The sequence below is a fragment of the Rhincodon typus genome, chromosome 2 (genome assembly GCF_021869965.1).
Source record: "Rhincodon typus isolate 14 chromosome 2, sRhiTyp1.1, whole genome shotgun sequence".
In the NCBI taxonomy this organism is placed as follows: Eukaryota; Metazoa; Chordata; class Chondrichthyes; order Orectolobiformes; family Rhincodontidae; genus Rhincodon; species Rhincodon typus.
Genome location: NC_063333.1, coordinates 62,234,925 through 62,256,006, shown reverse-complemented (window position 1 = coordinate 62,256,006; position 21,082 = coordinate 62,234,925). Strand labels below are relative to the sequence as shown.

Here is a 21,082-nt window from a genome sequence, read left to right as displayed (position 1 = left end):
CCTGTTCTTCCTCCCACCTATCCCCTCCTCCCACCTCAAGCCGCACCCCCATCTCCTACCTACTAACCTCATCCCGCCCCCTTGACCTGTCCGTCCTCCCCGGACTGACCTATCCTCTCCCTAACTCCCCACCTACACTCACCTTTACTGGCCCCATCCCCGCCTCTTCGACCTGTTTGTTTCCTCTCCACCTATCCTCTCCTCTATCCATCTTCTAGCAGCCTCCCACTCTCTCCCTATTTATTTCAGAACCCCCTTCCCCTCCCCCATTTCTGATGAAGGGTCTAGGCCCGAAACGTCAGCCTTTCTGCTCCTATGATGCTGCTTGGCCTGCTGTGTTCATCCAGCTCTGCACCTTGTTGTCTCGGATTCTCCAGCATCTGCAGTTCCTACTATCTCATGGTCAGATAGTAGTTGGTTGTCGGCACAATAACTAACCAACAGAATATATTTTGCCTGAAAGGCAGAAACAAGTCTGTCTGGAAGTTACTCAGCTTTATTAGATATCAGATGTGAATTTTATATGATTTGGATGTGATGCGATCACAGTATGTGCTGGTCCAATTCTCTTGACAGGTGGGAATTATACTCAATAGCTGCAGTTGCTGACCCAAGTCCTGACTTACTTAAACATTATTTCAAAATTAAGTGCATTTCTATTGATCATTCTGAGAAAGTAACATGTCATATTCTCCATTACTTACATCTGCTTCAGTTACATGACAATATCCTACAAAAGAACGTTTACACAGGGATTATGTGATATGCTTTGCTAATTCAGCTCCAGATACGGTTCTCATGGTGATCTTTATGCGTCGTACTTACAATTTTTCACAACAAAGCCATCTGTTCATCAATGAATATTAAACTTTTAGAATCAACAGTTGACTGGCCAAGCTATGAAGTAAACAACAAGTACCTTGGTTCAACAAAAAGAGAGTGGTGCTGAATAATGAAACTGAGTTTGCAAAACTACAGTGAACACATTTCAAACTTTATTCTTAAATAGTAGCTTAGTCAGTTTAGCTTGGACCTATTAAAATTCACACAGGTTCTCGCAATATTTGCAAGTACCTTTGATGGGAGGTAGTTAGGGGTCCTGTAGCACAGTTGTAATGCCCTATCTCTGAACCAGGAGGTACAGATTCAAGTCCCACCAGCTTCAAAGGTGAGTAATAAAAGGTCTGAACAGGTTGATTAGAAACTATCTACAAATTAGATCCCCTTTTGCGATGCAGTGGTAGTTTCCTACCTCTGAGCCAGGAGACCTTGGTTCAAGTCTCACCTGTTCCAGAGGTGTATAATAATATCTCTAAACAGGTTGATTGGGAACCAGCTTCATGGGAGATAGCTGAACCTGCCAAGGAAAGGAACAAATGATTGAAAATGGCCACAACTCTTGGGTTTTTAGGCAGTACTGTGGCAAGTATAAACTATATAATTATCCTTTGACCAAACTATCTTCACTCTAAAAAAAACCACTTTCAATCGTAAAGTGCTATGGAACCTACTGGTTTCAACAATATTATCGAATAAAACCTGCTGCACAGCAATGTGCTAGTTTTAACAAGATGGTGTTTCAAAAGCATAGAAAATAACAGCAGGTATAGTTCTGAGGAAGGGTCACCAGACCCGAAATGTTATGATGCTGCATGGCCTGCTGTGTTCATCCAGCCCTGCACCTTGTTGTCTCGGATTCTCCAGCATCTGCAGTTCCTACTATCTCCGAAATGTTAACTCTGTTTTTTCCTTCACAGATGCTGCCAGACCAGCAGTTATAGGCCATTTGATTCTCCATAAAAACCAAATGAACTGCGGATGCTGTAAATCAGTAATAAAAACAGAAGTTGCTGGAAAAGCTCAGCAGGTCTGGCGGTATCTGTGAAGAAAAAAATCAGAGTTAACGTTTTGGGTCCGGTGACCCTTCCTCAGAACTGATGCTTCAAATTTCCAAAGCTTTTCCCCATTTAGAAAATAGTCTATGCCTCTATTCTTCCTACTAAAGTGCATAACATCACACTTTCCCGCACTGTATTCCATCTGCCATTTCTTGCCCATTTCTCCCCCAGCCTGTTCCAGTCCTGTTGCAGCCTCCCTACTTCTTCAATATACCTGCCTCTCCATCCATCAATGTGTCATCTGCAAACCTATCAACAATGTCCTCAGTTCCTTCGTCCATATTGTTAATGGGGAATGTGAATAGTTGCAGCCCCAACACCTGACCCCTGCAGAACTTCACTTGTCACTGGCTGCCAACCTGAAAAAGATCCTTTTATCCCTATTCGCTGCCTTCTGCCAGTCAGCCAATCCTCTATCCATGTCAATACCTTGACTCAAATGCCATGGGCTCCATTTTTTTTAGCAGCTTCCGGTGCGACACCTTGTCAAACACTTTCAGGAAATCCAAATAGATACATCCACTGGCTCTCCTCTGTCCAACTTACTTGTTACCTCCTCAAAGAATTTGAGCAGATTTGTCAGGCATAACCTCCTCCAGACTCAGCCCTATTTTACCATGCACTTCCAGTACTCCACAATCTCATTGTTAATAATGTATTCAACCTAGAATTATTTAAACATAGAATGGTTACAGCACAGAATAAAGTTGCTTGGCAAGTTCTGTCTATGCCAGTTCTCTCCAACAGCAGTTCAGTTACTCCCACTCCCTAATCTTTTTCCCAACAACCCTTTAATTGTTTTCTCTTCAGATAATTATCTAATTCTCTTGAAAGTTATCTAACTCCATCATATTAGGAAGCAGTGCATTCCAGATCCTATCCACCTGCCTCTGGTTCTTTTTCGAACCACCCTAAATTAGTAAACTCTGGTTCTTGACTTTTCCACCAATAGAAACAGTTTCTTCCTCTACTTACCGGCCAAACTCCTCATGAGATTGAACACTCTTATCAAATCTGTTTTCAACCCTCTCTTCTTTAATCTGCTTCTCTAATCAATGTATGTAAGTGAAGTCCATCACCCTTTGAACCATTCTTGTAACCTTTTATGCAACACACGGAATGTCTTCAGGTCCTTTTAAACTCATTTCCCAGAACTGAACACGATATTCTAGTTATGGTCATTTTTTTAAAAAATGAGCATTATTTCTCAGCATTTGTATTTAGTGTCTTTATTTAAGGAACCCAGGATCCTGTGGACCTTTTAACCAATTTCTCCACCTGTCTGTTTTGCCACTTCAATGATTTGTGTAAATATAGTCTAGATCTTTCTGCTCTTGCATACTGTTTAAAGTCAAATCCCGTACTTCACATTATCTCCACTTAGTCTTTGAACCAAAATGTATCATTCATATATTTTGCCACATATCCACCCATTCCTCCAGCTTATGTCCTCTTGAATGCTAACATGGTCCTCACATTTCACAATATAATTTGCAAATTTTTAAATTTAGCCTTGCACACCCAAGACTACATTATTCATATAAATCAAAAATAGTATTGATCCTCATGCTGATCCCAGATCCACCAATATTTGACTTGTCCCAGTCAGAAACAAACAAATGCTCACCACTGTTCTGTTATCTGTCACTCAGGCAACTTTGTGTTCATGCATCTGGTACTTTACAAAACACCTCATCTGGAGGTTTGTGTACACAACATCAATTCCATTACATTTATCAACTCTCTTTTAATCTCTTTAAAAAACACAATCAAGTTTATTAATTGCAATTTTTCTTTAACAAATCCAGACATGTTATTCATTTTTATTCAAGTGGCTCTCAACTTTGCACCAGATTATCATTTCCATAAGCTTTCGCAAATTTTAAACCGACTGGCCTGGTGTTGCTGGGCTTACTCGTAGAATTATTTTGAATAATAACTTTTGCAATTCTCCAGTCATTTGGAATCAGTCCTGTAATTAACCGTAAATTTTATTTTACAGTTGTCATTCATGCCAACAATACAACCATCAATAGAATTACGAAGAAAATCTATGAACTAAGGAAAGAAATTAGTTTCTACTGACATTCTTCCTTAAAAGTATTTAATATTTGCTATAAAAATGGTAGCTTAAAAAATGGTGTGATGTTTTTACTTTTGACCTAAAAATTTCCAGTATCCATATGCCAAATGATGGTAACTACTAATAATTGTCAGTCAGACTGACTGCAGTCTTATATATGCAAAGTCCTATATTTTTTAAAAACTGTGCATTTAAGGATCAAAACAAATGCTCCCATATCTTTCTATCTCCAGATTTTCAGAGATGCATGTCAGGACTGGCAAAAGTCTTGACACATAGGCATACGTGGGAACTGTCCAAGGAGTTTAAAGTTCCAATGTGCAATGTCCTCTCCTACTCTGCTCACTGGAGTTGAGATACTGTGCTGCCAATTTCTCCTTCAGTCAGGTATTAATGTCCAGCATTGCCCCTACTAGATGATCTATGGCATTATTTTTGTATCTCCCTATTTTAATAACCTTCAGCTTTTTATTAAACCTTCCCTCCTCTCTTCCTGTAATGACAATGATTTGCTGCTTGGATATATTTCCATGGTCACCAGCCACCTTCTAGTACCTTGTAAAATTGGTCATTACTCGTATTTGAACTTTTACAGTCACCAACAAATGTTTGTTCAATCTCAAGAAGTGTCACGGCAAAAGTTGTGGTCTCAACAACATTTTACATAATTTTTCTGCAAAGGTCACAAATTGGATATCTCCCCTTTGTCGTAACTATCCATTTGACTCGACCTACTTCAGGCATTCTAGCTCCATTTCTGCTCATGTTTCTGTCCTGTATTCCTACATGTATCACTCATTCTCTCTTTCCTCATTTATTTTTAGTCTTTCACACTTTACTCCATTTCAGTTTTCTTCTCATTTGGCTGAACCAAACAATGAAAAAGAAGGTTCCAGGCTTGCCAGCAACTCATAACTGAATGAGCAGAGATTTTATTTAAATTTACCATTTGTAATATCAATATAATTAGTACGGGATGTGAATGGAAAAATATGAAATTTTTGTTAGCATCATGAAGGCTTAGTCCAATGGCAGTTGCACTGTCTTGTTACCTCTTGCACACTTTGATTGGCAATCTTTATGCTGCTGTGTTCTGGAGGAGCTGATGGTGGAGGTGGTGCTCTTCGTTTCTTTACATCTGTCACTTGAGCCATTCTCAATATGTTGTTAGTAGAAAGCGATGGATTCAACATAGTCGATCGTGTGTTAACAGTTGGCGTGGATGGTGCTGTTGAATAACCCTGTAGTTGCAGGAAAGATTTGATGAAACGAAAGTGTTGCACAAAAATATATCACCAGAAAAATTGCAATAATACTCCACTCTTAACAGGTCCCATCAGCTATCTTTTCTCTTATTCTTTCACAGATTGTGGGCATCGCTGGAAAAGCTAGCATTTGTTGCCATCCCTACCGTAGACTGGGAGTTACATGCATGCCAGACCAAGTGAGGATGGCATATTTTCCTCTAAAAGATAAGAAGTGAAGCCTCATGAACATGACGGATTTTTAGGACACACAACAATGGTTATAACTACAGATAATGTTTTTTTTTTAATTCCAGATTTTATGAAGTCAATTGAAAATCCATCAGCTGCCATAATGGGAATTGAACCTTTGTCTTAAGAGGATTAGCCTACGCTGTTGTGGTTTCTGTGGCAGAGGATGATCTTTTTGGGTTAAAAATGATTTTAAAATTAATTTGTCACAGAGCTGCATTATATTCGTTTTGAAAAACAGAAGCTTTCAGATGAAACTTCAGGCGACTTATTGTGAACAGACATAAATTATGGATTTCATCCCATGATTGAATGTACTACTACATATATATCTATATATAAATCCAAATTGGAAGAAAGGAGATTCTTTAAGCAATTCTTGGAGAGGTAGTGCTCCCATAAAAGTACTGCTCATCCTACTCACAGGTGGAGTGCAGCAGGTACAGGGACTCTGCTGAATTGTTCTTGTTCAATTGCTGCAGTGCATCCTGCAGGTCATACTCATGACAGCTAGGCAATGGAGGGAGCAGCAATCATGTAAGGTAGATGACATTGACTTCTGTGACACACTGCTGTAGGTGAACCCAACTAAGCAAATGATAAGCATTTCATCATACTTCTGATTTGAGTCTTGTAGATGGTAAGGAAGCCAATTGTCACAGAGAATGCAGCTGCTCTTGTTACCAGCAATTGATAAGGAGTATCCATTCTGCTTCAGGTTAATAGTAGCCTCAAATAATTGGTCTATGAAGCATCTAATTTTTACAACAAACTTTGCGGAAGACTACGTTGATTCTGTAAACCAATAGTAGACTAATCTTTAAAAGAATATTTCCCATGAATCATTTCATATATGGTTACACACTTGTTCGAATGTGTACAAGAGATAACCAAATGAGAACATGTTGTGTGAAAATTTCTGTATAATATATTTGAGGTGTGGCATTATCACATTGGGATGACTGGAACATTTTCCCACAGAAATCAAATGGGGCAGTTGCAGATAAAATTTGTTTACATGGAGTGCATAAACATATTTGCTTTTAAAGATAATAGGCTGTTAAAATTTTTAGTTCACTCAATTAATCTTATAGCTACCTTGTTAGTTAATTTACCTAGATTAGTTAGACATGACTTAGCCTGAATAAGGCCATGCTGTCACACTATGGCCAACTCCTATTTGATCAAGTTCTCGCTGTATTCCAATTAAATTCTAATAGCTTTCTCACAACTGTCAGGCTTGTTCTTACCATGGGGTGAATTTTACACTTTTCAAGATGGGGAGAGGGTGGTTGGAGTAGGAGTATGAGCCAGAAGTGTATCTTTCGCTGACTTCCCATCCCTGCTTCTTAAAGGTACTGACTGAAGTGTCTTGCAGCAAATTAACGGTCGGCCAACAGGAAACTGGTCAACTAGGTAAGGGAAAGATGGGCAGTGCACCTAATCAGGTTTTCAGGACAGGTCATCCATGGAGAGAGGGAACAGGCTGTGACATGAAATCATCACAGCTACCCATTTAAATGCATCTGGCAAGGGCTGGTGTTAGCAGTACAGAAATTAATCATCTTGAGGCAAATTTTGGATAAAGAATCCTGCATCGAACCACAGCAGTAGCAGCAACTAAAAGCTTGTTTGGGTGACCATTCAAGGTCCTTGCCAGGGAGGAAAGAACATCTGTCCCATTCCCCTTCTACATAGCAAGTATTTAGAAAAAAAAATCAAATCCTTTTCTTTAACTCTCTTTGTCTCTCCACAGAGACTGTAAGACCACCATATTGCAGTCCAGCTGTTGAAGGATAGCCACACAGTTTGTTATTGATTGCCCATGAGTGCTCCTTCAGGCTGTCAGTGGTTGGTGGTGGTCCTAATGACTGCTGACAAGAAGACCTCACAGCCTGAGCATAGCAGCCTTGACAGAGGGTACAGAGGCAGTGAGCAGCTGTGATGTTGTCTACAGGACATGTCTGCAATGCTGTAAAAAAGCTCCACAATCTCTTACAATCTGCCAGGCTGTACGTACAACCATTTTGCAGATGTAGCTACATGGAAGGTTGTGATGTGTGTCACATGTGGAATTATTGTGTTGTTTTCCCAGTGTCCAAAGCAGCAACCTGTTAGTTAGCAAGGATCTTGAAACAAAATAACTGACAACAAAGTACATGTTAGCCAAACAATTGAAAGCATAATTTTTCCACAGTATATTCATTAAAATGACCTTTTAACTTACAGAAGAACACCTCAGAGATAACCAGAACAGGAGATGGTCAAGCCAACTTGGCAATTTTCAGCCCTCTAGAGGGGTAAATGCTGGAATTAGTAGCAGATCATGGAAATCACACCATTGGGTGGTGAGGTTGGAGGACAACGCTGGAATAGTGGGGATTTCAAGTCTGCATAGCTCTCTCCTTCAAAGATATTGCTGAATTGAGTGGACAAAGGAAATTAGGGAAGGTGGCAGGGATGTAGATTTGATGGGCTTTGTCCATCTATATTAAAAAAAAAGCTAGTGTGTCTTCACAAAATGAGTCTCTCTGAAGTCATTTCAAATAATGGTGCCCTTCATTCTCCTCGTATGTTTCATCCACAGGCAAAACAGTAGCAGCTGCACCATTAGCCCCAAGGGATTAATATTAACCTCCAAGGAGGAGGAAACCTCAGAGGATCCAGCACCATATCCTTGCTGCAAATCTACCAGCGGTGCAATACATGCACCTTGGTGAGTGCATGTGAATCAGTTGTTGGGGATCTACACGCTGTTGCAAGCACATCACAGTCACAAGACTGGTGCTGGAGACTGAGATAATGCAGGCCTCTAAGACTTGAAAGAAATATTAGAAGTGACCAATATGCTGAAGGCCAAGTTGATGAACAGCCTCCAAAATCATCCACCAAGTAGCAGATGCTGGCTGAACAGTGCAAGGTGTATGGAGATGTGGCAGAGATTCCATAGCAATTGTGCACACTATCATGGACAGTGGAAGAGTCCATGCAGTCCACTGTACAGAATGCATTGCATCTTTCAGTGAGAGACTGCTTACTGTCATGTTGGGCAGCTCAGTGGTGGGATACTGCATATGCTTTCTGATCTGCACTCTATCATTTTGTCACTGATTGTCTGGTGTCCATAACCAGAGTGGGAGGCGGACAAGGGGTCTGGCATCACATCCAGATGCTTGTTGCTTTCCATAAAACAGGGAGAGCCAAATGATCAGTCCCACTGATCTTTGGCACTTTCCAGGTCCTACCTTTCAGAGTGTAATCCCTTACCTTGTTAGCCCTGCCCAATTGCATTACCTCACACTTTTCCAAGCTGAACTTCATTTGCCATTGCTCTGCCCATTTCACCTGACAGTTGATTTCCTCTTGCAGTTTACAGCTATCCGCAATATCTCCTCCCTTGCCTCCCCCAGTAGCTGGGCTGCAACTTATCCGGGCCAGCAGACTTATCAACTTTTTAGGCTAATAATCCTGCTGGTATCTCCTCTCCCTCTATGGTAATTTCTTCTAATATTTCCCAGTCCTCCACCCGATGTCTAAGCCTGCATTATCTGTTATAAATGTGAAGGCCAATCAATGTTGACCTTAAACTGCGCACAGCGATTAGCATGCCAATGCCATTCACAGTACTGATTTCCAGTTCAGGAAGTCACTGCCACAAACTGACCTTGGAGATTTGCGCTAGAGAGAAAAAAAATAGTCAGAATGTTGAGTCTGACGCAAAACATTCATTCAGGACCATGCCATGTCTTCCAGTTCCATGTCTTCCAGTTACACACAGATTACCTCAATTGGTCCCAAATAGGCCCTATGCTTTCCTAAGTTATTCTCTTGTTCTTTACATATTTAAGAAAAAACTGTTTAGGCTTTTCTTTATTCTACCCGCCAATGCTATCTGATGAATTCTCCTTGCTTTCCTAATTTTCTGTCTAGGCTCCCCCTGCCGCATGCACCTTTTATACTCTTCTAGGGATTCTGCAGTATTCAGCCCTTGTTTTCTGCCATAAACTTTGCTCTTTTTCTTAACCCTAACCTTTATGTCACTTGACATCCAGAGTTCTCTGGTCTTGGTTCCACCCTTTGTCCTTACAAGAACATACTTAACCTGTACTCTTGCCGTTTCCTCCTAGAATGGCTCCCACTGTTCTGAAAGTTTTAGCTACAAGTTGCTGCTTCCATAGTAATTGGGCTAAATCATCTCCGATCTTGGTAAAATTCATCTTTCCCCAGTTTTGAACTTGTATTCTGGGCTCATCCTTATTGTTTTCCATAACTATCCTAAATCTGAATTGTGATCACTGTCTCCAAAATGGTCCCCGACTGATCACCTTCCACCTGCCTCAACTCATTCCTGAGTATAAGGTCCAGAACTGCCACTCCCCATTGGGCTTCCGACATGATGCTGGAAAAGTTCTTCTGGGTACAATTTAAGTATTTTGTTCCCTCTTTGCCTTGCACACTAGAACTATTCCAGTTAATATATAGCCAGTTAAAATCCCCTACTATTGGTGCCTTATTATTCTTACACTTCTCTGAGATTTGAATGCATATTTAATCTTCTATCTCTCCCTGACTATTTGGAAACTTATTAGACACACCCAACTGCATGTCTGCTCCTTTTTTTTTAAACTTCTAAGCATATGGCTCCATTTGATGATCCTTCCAAGATATCATCCCGCCTGACAGCTATAATTGATTCTTTGATCAATATCGTGACAACACTCTCCTTTTCTATTCCCCTCTCCATCTTGTCTGAACACCCTATAACCAGGAATGTCGTGCTGCCAATACTTTCCATTTTTCACCCAAGTCTGTCATACCTATGATACCATAATCCCACGCGTTTAGCTATGCCCTCAGCTTATCTATCTTATTTATCAAGGTCCTTCCATTAAAATGTATTTCATTTAGCCTTGCTAAACTGACTTCTTCCTTATCTGCCTCTGTTTTCTCTGACTTCTAAATTGGCCAGTCTGGAGCACAAGCCTTTTACTATTGATGACATTTTACCTCATATGTCAACAGTAGTTGGTTTTCTGTAGAAGTGGATCTTTTTCTCTCTAAAGGGCAAATAATGGTCCAGCAATTGTACTGTCGATTGCATTGTATACTTCCAAATATTATATTCTAACTCTGCTAACAGCTTAGTCCAGTTCACAATGCCCAGAACTCAGAATAGCTAATACATCATGAATCTCCAAATGTTTATTTGTATCCTCACCTCAACAGACTCTTTGCATTGGAATGTATACCATTAATCTCCTTTTTTGTCTATTCTCTAGCCTTTTTTTAATCTCAACCTCCAACATTCACTTACTAATTTCCTGTCTTCCATTTTCAGCTTCTCTTCTCGTACCTGAATTTCTCTACAAGTTGTGGCTGTGTTCTGCAATAAACCATCCAACTATTTCTGAATTCTGAAGAAGGGTCACTGGACCAAAATATTAACTCTGATTTCTCTCCACAGATGCTGCCAGACCTGCTGAGATTTTCTAGCAATTTCTGTTTTTGTTTCTGATATTTGTCCTACTCCCTTACACCTTTGAGAGCCTCCAACTCAGATTCCAATTCAACGAAGCTCACTATGTAAAATATAAACGGTGTTTTTAACTAAGTTAACTTTATATGATAAGTAAAGCAGATTGCTTCTAAGCAAATTTAAATAGGTTAAATGGGTTCAGATCAACAAGGAAATGGAATTTCTGTGAACAACCTTTTATCTTGAGCAATATTGGTATATGTAAAATGAACAAAATTCCTTCAACTAACTGCACTTTTAAATGTTTATATTCAACTCCCACACTTGACATTTTTATAATGCTCTGCAGGTCTGATTTATATTTGTTTTACGTCTGCTTGATGCTTCTCCAAGTCCTGAAACCATAAATTGCCATCTTTGTCAAAGTAACTTTGATTTAGATGGTGTCATTTGCTTCATTTCATTAGCTTCCCACTATTAACTTTTTATTTTATTCACTTAATTTTGAATCTCATGTCATCATTAATAAATTATCACAAATCTTCCCAAAGTAAGGGTCAGGACCAAAAGTGGGGTTACAATCTGAAATTTTAGGCTTGAGAGCTTCAAGCCAGCAATGGCTGACTCATCCCTCAAGCCAACAATCTCATATCAATAGTCTCCAAATAGGGTCACAGTGCAAAACGAAATTGTGAACAACTGAACAATAGATAAAATGTTATCAGTTACCTTGATAATTAAAATGAATGCAATCTGCATGATTGCACTGCCTTTGCAACCTTAAGTATTACACAATGTCATCTGATGTTGAATTTCGAATCATGAACCATATCCTCATATTCTGTTGAACTGTAACTTCAGAAGTGAGTTGAAAATTTCCCACTTGCAGATTTTGTTGCAAATAATTTGTTCATTCATCATACAAGTTCAACAGGAATTGTTTTTTATTGCCAAAACATTACAGAATCATAACATTGCAGAATCACCGAATTGTTAGAATTGCAGAAAGAGACCATTCAGCACACTGTGTCCGCAACAGCTCTATTATCTACTGCCAATCTCCTGCATTTTCTTTATATCCCTGCACACTATTTCTATCCAAATAATCATCTAATGCCTTCTTGAATGCCTCAATTGAACCTCGCTCCACCATATTTCCAGGCATGACGTTCCATACTCTAAGTAATTGCAGTGTGAGAAACTTCGACAACACAGCCAAGTTTCTGTGAGACCAACACCAAGTAAAGTTAACATTTATGACTTAAACGACACTGCACTTCTTAAAGTGGAAGTGCATTTTGGTTGCGGCAGAGACTGCAGCGGAGGTCACAAGCCTTCTGGGCAACTGCTCAGAAGACAATGGGGGCAGGCAACCAAAGGTGTCCATGGTAATAGGTGTCAATGAGAGGCCACATGGTTGCACATTCCCCACTCCATGGGGCAGACAGTGCTGCAGATGATCATTGCAGCCATCGCAGCCGTCCCACAGACCCCTTTGCCCAACTCCAACACTCTCCCTCCACCTGGACCCCTCCCTCTGGCCTTTTACCTGCACTCGATCTTTTCATTGAGAACTGTCGACGTGACATTAGTCGCCTCAATTTCACTGCCCCTCTCAACAAATGCAACCTATCTCCCTCTGAACTGACTGCACTCCGTGCACTCAGATCTAACCCTGACTTTGTCATCAAGCCTGCCGATAAGGGTGGTGTTGTTGTTGTCTGGTGTACTGACATCTACCTTGCAGAGGCTGAGCGCCAGCTCTCAGATACCTCCTCCTACCTTCCCCTGGACCATGACCCCACCATGGCACATCAGGCCATTGTATCCACTACGGTTACAGATCTCATTTCATCCGGTGATCTCCCCCCATCCGCTTCCAAGCTAATAGTACCCCAACCCCGCACAGTTCGTTTCTACCTCCTGCCAAAAATCTACAAACAGGACTGTCCAGGTAGACCCATTGTTTCCACAGAACTCATCTCTTCCTACCTTGACTCAGTCTTCTCCCCCCGGTCCAATCCTTACCACATACATCCATGATTCATCTGACGCCTTACGCTGGTTTCAAAGCTTCCAGTTAACTGGCTCCAGCCACCTCCTCTTTACCATGGACGTGCAATCCTTTACACATCCATTCCCCACCAGGAGGGTCTTAGGGCTCTCCGCTTCTTCCCGGAGCAAAGACCTGAACCATCCCCACCCACCACCACCCTCCTCCGCTTGGCTGAGCTTGTCCTCACCCTCAACAACTTCTCTTTCAACTCCTCTCATTTTCTTCAGGTAAGAGGGGTTGCCATGGGTACCCGCATGGGTGCTAGTTATGCCTGTCTCTTTGTCGGGTACGTGGAACATTCGTTGTTCCAGTCCTATTCCTGCCCCCACCCACAACTCTTTCTCCGATACATCGATGATATCATCGGTGCTGCTTCCCTCTCTCATCTGGAATTGGAAAACTTCATCAATTTCGCTTCCAATTTCCACCCTGCCCTCACTTTCACAGGTCTATCTCTGACTCCTCCCTTCCCTTCCTCGACATTTCTGTTTCCATTTCTGGGGATAGACTGGCCACTAATATCCATTACAAACCCAATGATTCCCACAGCTACCTGGACTATACATCCTCACACCCCACTTCCTGTAAAGACTCCATTCTCTCAGTTCCTCTGTCTCCGTCGCATATGTTCAGATGAGGCCAACTTCGACAAGGGAGACTCCGAAATGTCCACATTCTTCCTCAACCGAGGATTCCCCAGCTCCGTTGTCGACAGGGCCCTCAATCGGGTCTGACCCATCTCCCGCACTTCTGCCTTCACCCCTTCTCTTCCCTCCCGCAACAGCGATAGGGTTCCCCTTATCCTCACCTACCATCCTACCAGCATCCACATCCAGAAGATCATCAGACGCCATTTCCGCCACCTCCAGCAAGATGCCACCACCAGACACATATTCCCCTCCCCTCCCTTGTCCGCCTTCCGCAGGGACCGTTCCCTCCGGGACACCGTGGTCCACACTTCCTTCACCCCCAACACCTCCCCACAGCCCTACGGCACCTTCCCCTGTAACCGGCAAAGGTGCAACACCTGCGCATTTACCTCCTCCCTCCCCAGAATCCAAGGGCTCAAACATACCTTCCAGGTGAAGCAACATTTCACCTGCACTTCCAAGAATCTAGTCTACTGCATTCGCTGCTCACAATGTGGTCTCCTCTACATTGAGGAAACGAAGCATAGACTTGGCGACAGCTTCGCAGAACATCTACGTTCTGCTCGCAAAAAAGACCCTGAACTACCTGTTGCCTGCCACTTCAATGCACCACCCTGCTCCCTGGCCAACATCTCTGTCTCCGGCTTGCTACAGTGTTCCAGTGAATCCCAACGCAAACTGGAAGAACAACACCTCATTTTCGATTTGGGGACCCTACAGCCCTCTGGACTCAATACTGTGTTCAATAATTTTAGGGCCTAAACTCTCCCATGTCCCTCACCCCACACACCAGGCCTTGTTACCACACAGCCTGCCACTACACACCCCCTGTTGTTAGTCGCTAACAGTCCCCATTAACAACTACTCACCCTCCCAGCCTGATCGTTAGCAACTCCTTTGTCTGTCCAACTGTCTTTCTCTCTCTTAGGGCTCTATCCTATCGTTTACTCCCTACCCCACCCACCTCTCTATTTTCTGCATATAAACTGATGTTTTCCCAGCCACCATCAGTTCTGACGAAGGGTCACCGGACCCAAAACATTAACTCTGTTTTCTCCTGACCTGCTGAGCTTTTCCAGCAACTTTGTTTTTTTTCAGCCATAACTGTGGGTGGGAACACTCACATATTATCTTCCTGACCTATCCAGCTTTTCAAATCCCACTTCACCCTTATCCCACAATCCAGTATGATGTACAAGCAGCACATGGTCTTATATTGTTACAAAGGAGTGGTTGGCCTCACTTCTGATAACTAAAACCAAAACACCCAGAGAAGCTTGCCTCGCCTCGTAATCTATTAAAGGAGTGGTTAAATGAAAGAAATCCCTGATACTCACTTTATAATCAACAAGTAACAATTTATTTATCTAACAGTTAACACATTAACAGCACTACTAACAAACCAAACAATTCCCCCTTAAGTACTAACTATTTCTGAATAAAACAGAATTCTAATGGTATGCTATTCCAATAGATATAATTCCCACTTATATAAACCAATTTAATAATAAAAAAAATTAAATGTTAATCTCTCAAAATTACAGCCAGGATGTCTTCTGGAATGTTCTTTGCCTTCTCCACTGTCCTCCAGTCGGGAATGCCCTCCTCCGTCGAATTCTTGTGTTGGGAATACTAGCTAAGGGTGCTGAAGTTTCTTTATTCAGATGGAGCTTACTCTGAGATCATACAGATTTCTGTGACAGCCAGTGATTTTCTCTTTCTTTAGAGCTGATGGTTGTTGAGAGCTTTAAATTTAATTGGGCTTTGATGTCTAGGGCCTGGTTTAAATTAATTGGCTAAATTCAAAAACCTGTTATCTTGGTAAAAATGCTGCTTTTCCTGCTCAGAGTATAGCCTTTTGATACAATGGTTCAATTTCAAGAACTCTCTGTGCATCTGCTGCTGTGTGCAGACATTTGTTTAAAATCTCCAAGCCTAAAAAAACACACCTTTTAAAAGGATTATGCACTCTTCCCCTGCAACATTTTACAAACAAATTCTAATGTCCTGCCTTCCAATCCACAAATACTACACCAACTATGCAACAATATGTAACTGTGCACATTCTGCTTTTCACTCACATCAGCATTCTCTGATCCCTTATCTCAATCCACAACCACTAATAAATTTATGATTTGAGAAACTCAAGATCTGTCAAATGGCATGACACTGGTAATGACTGAGAGGAACAGCACACCTCTCACAATTTACAGCTTCCAGTTCAGAGAATGGCATTGCATACTTTAAAGGGCATTAGAGATGTGAGGTCTGCCTATGGTGAGTAATGATGCATAAGGCCAAGAGGAAAGGACAGCTCACTTAAGAGTGAGATTGGTACAGTTCAGTGCCATATATTTTGGGACCATATTTGCCCATGGTTGTCCTGCAACATAAGAATATGAGAAATAAGAATTTTATTCTGGGAGTTCCTATTCTTGCATGCAGCATCTCATGCCTGCTCCATTGTGAATGAAATCATGCTGATCTGATGTTGGCCTCAATTCCACTTTCCTGCCTTTTCCTCATTACTCTCGATACTCCTATAGTTCAAAATTCTGTTTAACTTAAACTTGAATATATTCAATGACCCAGTCTTCACTGCGCTTGGTTGGAGGATCCAAAATACTGATGACACTCTGATACATGAAATTCCTTTTTCATCTTAGTTGTAGACTCCCCATGAAGGGAAACATTTTCTCAGCATCCACCCTGCCTAGCTCCCTCAGAATCTTATGCTTCAGTAAAATCACCTATCATTCTTTACCTCAAATGATTCTAGTAGCAACGACGCAACTAACACCAACAGGCAAATTTGGAGCTTGGAGACGATGCAGGGCTAATTAACAATAACAACCAAAAGAACTGCGGATGCTGTAAATCAGGAACAAAAACAAAGTTGCTGGAAAAGCTCAGGAGGTCTGGCAGCATCTGTGGCGGAGAAAACAGAGTTAAAGTTTCGGGTCCGGTGACCCTTCCTCAGAACTGATGGTGGCTGGAAAACGTCAGTTTATATGCAGAAAATAGGGAGGTAGGTGGGGTAGAGAGTAAACAATAGGATAGAGCCCAAAGAAAGAGAACTCCAGTGTAGCTGATTGGTATTTACATGGTAATATTGCTCAGCAGGCACGGTACATTATTGACTTAAAGTATTTTCCATCTATTTGAATCATTCCACCACCAATCACACTGTTGATATTAAAAGCTATTGAAATATACCTTCATAATAAACACGTAGAAATGCCTTTTCAAGTCAACAATACATCTTTGGGTTCAGCTTGTCTGGTTTACATCTTTGTGCATCATTGTATAACAAATACAAGCATAATGAACTGTAGATTACAATGGGATCCGGGATCCTAATACAGAACAAGAAGTGGGCCCCAAACTCTCACTTGCCATCAACAGGAATGATGAATTTATCACAGGCAGCCACAATGTTAGAGAAGGATGGTTAAATTCTGCCCATTAATCTCATACCATATATTCCAAAGTAAATTGAAAATATATTTGAGAAATGGTTTGTTTATTGATAAAACACATTTATATTACTGGAATATCATAAAAGTTCTCAGGCTGTGTCTTTTAGTGACTGCCATCCAAACATTTAGTTTAAAAATTAAATGGCCCTCTAGCTCAATCAATGATGGAAACATATTCCCTGTAGTGCTTAAAAACTAGGGCAATTCTTATTTTTTGGAAAATTAATATGCCCTGTGGATAGAACAAATTTTAAAGGCTTCAATGAGAAAAGAAAGCTATTTTTCACTATAAAGTGTGTCCTTTGGCTTCTTCATCTTTTGTTTAAAGATTAAATTTAAAACAAGACTTCCAATAGTAGAAAGCCATGAAGAATATAAAAATATAGTAAACATCAGCGAGATCGAATGGCTCCTTAAGTCTGCTTGACCATTCAAATAAAGATCATGGCTTACACATCTATTCTTCTTTCTCATCCTATCTTGACATCACTTAATTTCTTGAATGACAGAAAACTTCAGTCCTGAATATGCTTTCTAGCATGAGAAACTCCACAGATTTAACACTTGCTAAATGAAAGAATTTCTCTCCATTTCTGTCCAAAATGGCTGACTCTTGTCCTCAGACTTTCCAATTGAGGGAAACAGTCCCTCAAGGTGTTGTAAAGCCCTTGTAAAACATTATATGTCTCATTTTGTTTTACACACAAGAGAACATAAGCCTAGTTCACTCATTCCTTTTTTTTCACAAAGCAGGCCCCTCTTCCCTGGAATAAATTCAGTGAACTTGCATTGTAGCGCGTCCAAGATCAATACGTCCTTCCTCAAGTAAGGAGACCAAACATTCATACAGTACGATCTGTGCTGCCTCACCTCAGAACTAAGTGATTGCATCAAAACTCCAGTGCTTTTATATTGCAACTTCCTTGCAGCAACTGCGAACATATTATTTCCCTTCAAATCGCTTGCTGTATCTGTATGTTAACTTTCTGTGAGTTGTTTAAAAAGATAACTAAATCTCTTTGAATTTTGACATTTACGAGTTTCTCAAATTTTAGAATACATTCTACTTGAACACATTCTACTGATCCATCGTTCCAATTAGTGAATAACTTTCACTCTTGCCCGCATCACCATCTTACCCAATCGCTATTCCTTTACAGTCTCTTTGCATTCTAATCATAGCTTGATATGAGAATATAAGAACATAAACAGCAGCTGGAGTAGGCCATATGATCCCTTGATCTTGAACTATTCACATGACGATGCCTGATTCTCAAAAATCTCTCATCTTTCCTGCTGATCCACATAACTTCTAATTTTCTTAAAGTCCAAAAATCTATTGATCTCAGTCTTCAGTATACTTAATGACTGATCCCCTGGGGTAGAGAATTTCCAAAATTCATAATCTTTGAATGAAGAAATATCTCATCATCTAGGTTCCAAAGGGTAATCATTTTAATGCAAGACCATACCCCCTTGTTCTAGACTCTCTGGCCAGGTAATAACTTATCAGCATTTAACCTGTTATGCCTCTTGGAATCCCGTTTATTTCAACAGGATTGTTTCTCATTCTTCTAACCTCCAAAGAAAATATAGACTCATTCTATTCATTTTTCCCTGAAGGGAAATCCTTTCATCTCAGGAATCAATTTTGTAAGTCTTTGTTCTACTCACATTCAGGAAAGTTTATCCTTCCTTATGTATGGGGACCATTCTCTCTCCTCCCTCTCCAATCTGCTGAGAGTTTTCAAAAATCTAAGGAACTAGAGAAGATCTCAATCAGTGAATCTGCGTCTCTGCAGTCACTTCTTTTTGAACCCCAGGATGTTGTCCAACTGGTTCAGAGAATTTTCAACCTTTCCATCCCATTTATCTCTCCAGTGGTTTCTAATCCAACTAACAATGTCAACAGATTTATGCATAATACATGCAGGCCTCTTTGGCTGAGTCACTGACATAGACTGTAAGTGGCTGAGCTGTAAACACTGATCTTTGCGGCATTTTACTTTTTACATCTTGAGAGCCAGAAAATAACCTATTTGTTCCCATTCTCTATTATCTATCCATTAACCAATCCTTAATCAATGCTAATATAATCTTGTCATGGAATTCATGGCTTCCAAGCCTGTGTTTCTTTCAGGCAGATTCTAACTGAAAATTGAAATTAAAAAGGGAAACAAATAAACAAAAACAAAGATTTGGACACCAAAACTTCTGAGTAGAATGAAACTAGTTGATGCAATAGTAAGAAATATAGGACAATCCAAGCTCAGTCGTAAAGTTGAGCTCAATGATGCAGTACAAGCATGCCGAAGAAGACAGTCTGGATCCAGAGGCGGGGAATAAATTCTAACAACATTTTCATTACTTGAAAATAACACTGGTGAATCCATACCATTCAGACTGACTAGTGTAACATGGTGGCTCAGTGGCTAGCACTGCTGTTCACACTGCCAGGGGCCTGTGTTTGATTCCAACCTCGGGTGACTGCCTGTGTGGAGTTTGCATGTTCTCCCGGGTCTGCATGGATTTCCTCCAGGTGCTCTGGTTTCCTCCAACAGTCCAAACATGTGCAGGTTAGGGTGGATGGGCCATGGTAAATTGCCCATAGTGTCCAGGGGTGTGCAGGCTAAATGGATTAGCCATGGGAAATGCAGGGTCACAGGGATAGAGAAGGAGGTGGGTCTCAGTGGGATGCTCTTCGGAATATTGGTGTAGACTTGAATGGCTGACTTCCACGCTGTAGGGATTCCATGATTGTATGAATTCAGGAGGTTCTGCAAATATGTCTCACAGGTAGTGAAGTCCATGCCCATGGAACTTGGGTCAGTTGTGCACTGCTGTTGGCTGGATCAGGCTAAAACCTGAAGTAGAGAAGCTAAAATACTCCATAAGGAAAACAGAGTTTTCAAGGCCTTTTAAAAGGTTGACTTTTATTTGCCACTTAATATGTGATTATAACCTACGCTTGACTTCAATTTGACTGTGAAGACATTGTTAATGTGTAATGATGCTGGATATTAAGAGTACAGAAGGCTATCTAAAATGGTATTTAGTGTTTGCTTGTTTGACATTTGTTCGGTGAATTTTTTTCTGTTTTAAACCATCAAAACCTATGGTTTCACTCTCAGGAAACAAAATAAGTTGCCAATCTCTACTGAGACTGAGATCACTAACATTATCTCCAATTCCATAAGTCCCAAAGTATAAAAATTTCTTGCATGACACTTTCAATAGTTTCTGAAAAGTCAAACATACTACATTCACTGGCTTCCTGCCACAGCAAACCGTTGATCTTATAACAGGACTAGACAGGGTAAACACAGGAAGGATGCTCCTGATGATTAGGGAGTCCAGAACCAGGGGTCACAGTCTAAGGGTACAGGGTAGGTTATTTAGGGCTGAGATGAGGACAAATTTCTCCACCCAGAGTGGTGAGTCTGTGGAATTCTCTGCCACAGAGAAAACATTGAATGTTTTCAACATGGTGTTAGATATGGTTCTTAGAGCTAATGGGACCAAATGTTTTGGGGCAAAGCAGGAATAGGGTACTGAGTTGGATGATCAACCATGATCATACTGACTGGTGAAGCAGGCTTCAAAGGCTGAATGGCCTACTCCTGTTCCCATTTTCCATATTTCTATGTCCCCCTTTTACCTACCCTGTGACTTACATTCACAAAAAAAACTCCAAAAGATTCTTCAAACAAAATTTTCTCTTCGTGAAACACTGACTGTCCTAATATATTGTGATTTTCCAAATACGCTGATCCACTTCATGAGTAAGCATTGGTTAACCAAGAGAAAGGCAAGTCATAGTAGCATAGTGTGTCACAACCTTGATATCTCCCTGTGACATCCACAATTTTTCAAATGCGGATTGGAGAAATGAGTTCCTCCTAATATACTACAACAGACTTCCTGAGGTGACTGGCCTCTTCATT

General features: G+C 40.9%; 1 protein-coding gene across 1 annotated transcript in view; it reads right to left on the bottom strand.

Moving 5' to 3' along the window:
* Positions 1–4,890: 4,890 nt before the first annotated feature.
* Positions 4,891–21,082, bottom strand: part of LOC109911644 (protein cordon-bleu-like) — a 167,635-nt gene continuing 151,443 nt past the window's right edge. The window contains exon 7 of the mRNA XM_048607780.1: positions 4,891–5,222. Within this exon, the coding sequence (XP_048463737.1) occupies positions 4,992–5,222 (231 nt within the window). The 3' untranslated portion in view covers positions 4,891–4,991. The remainder of the gene's footprint in view (positions 5,223–21,082) is intronic.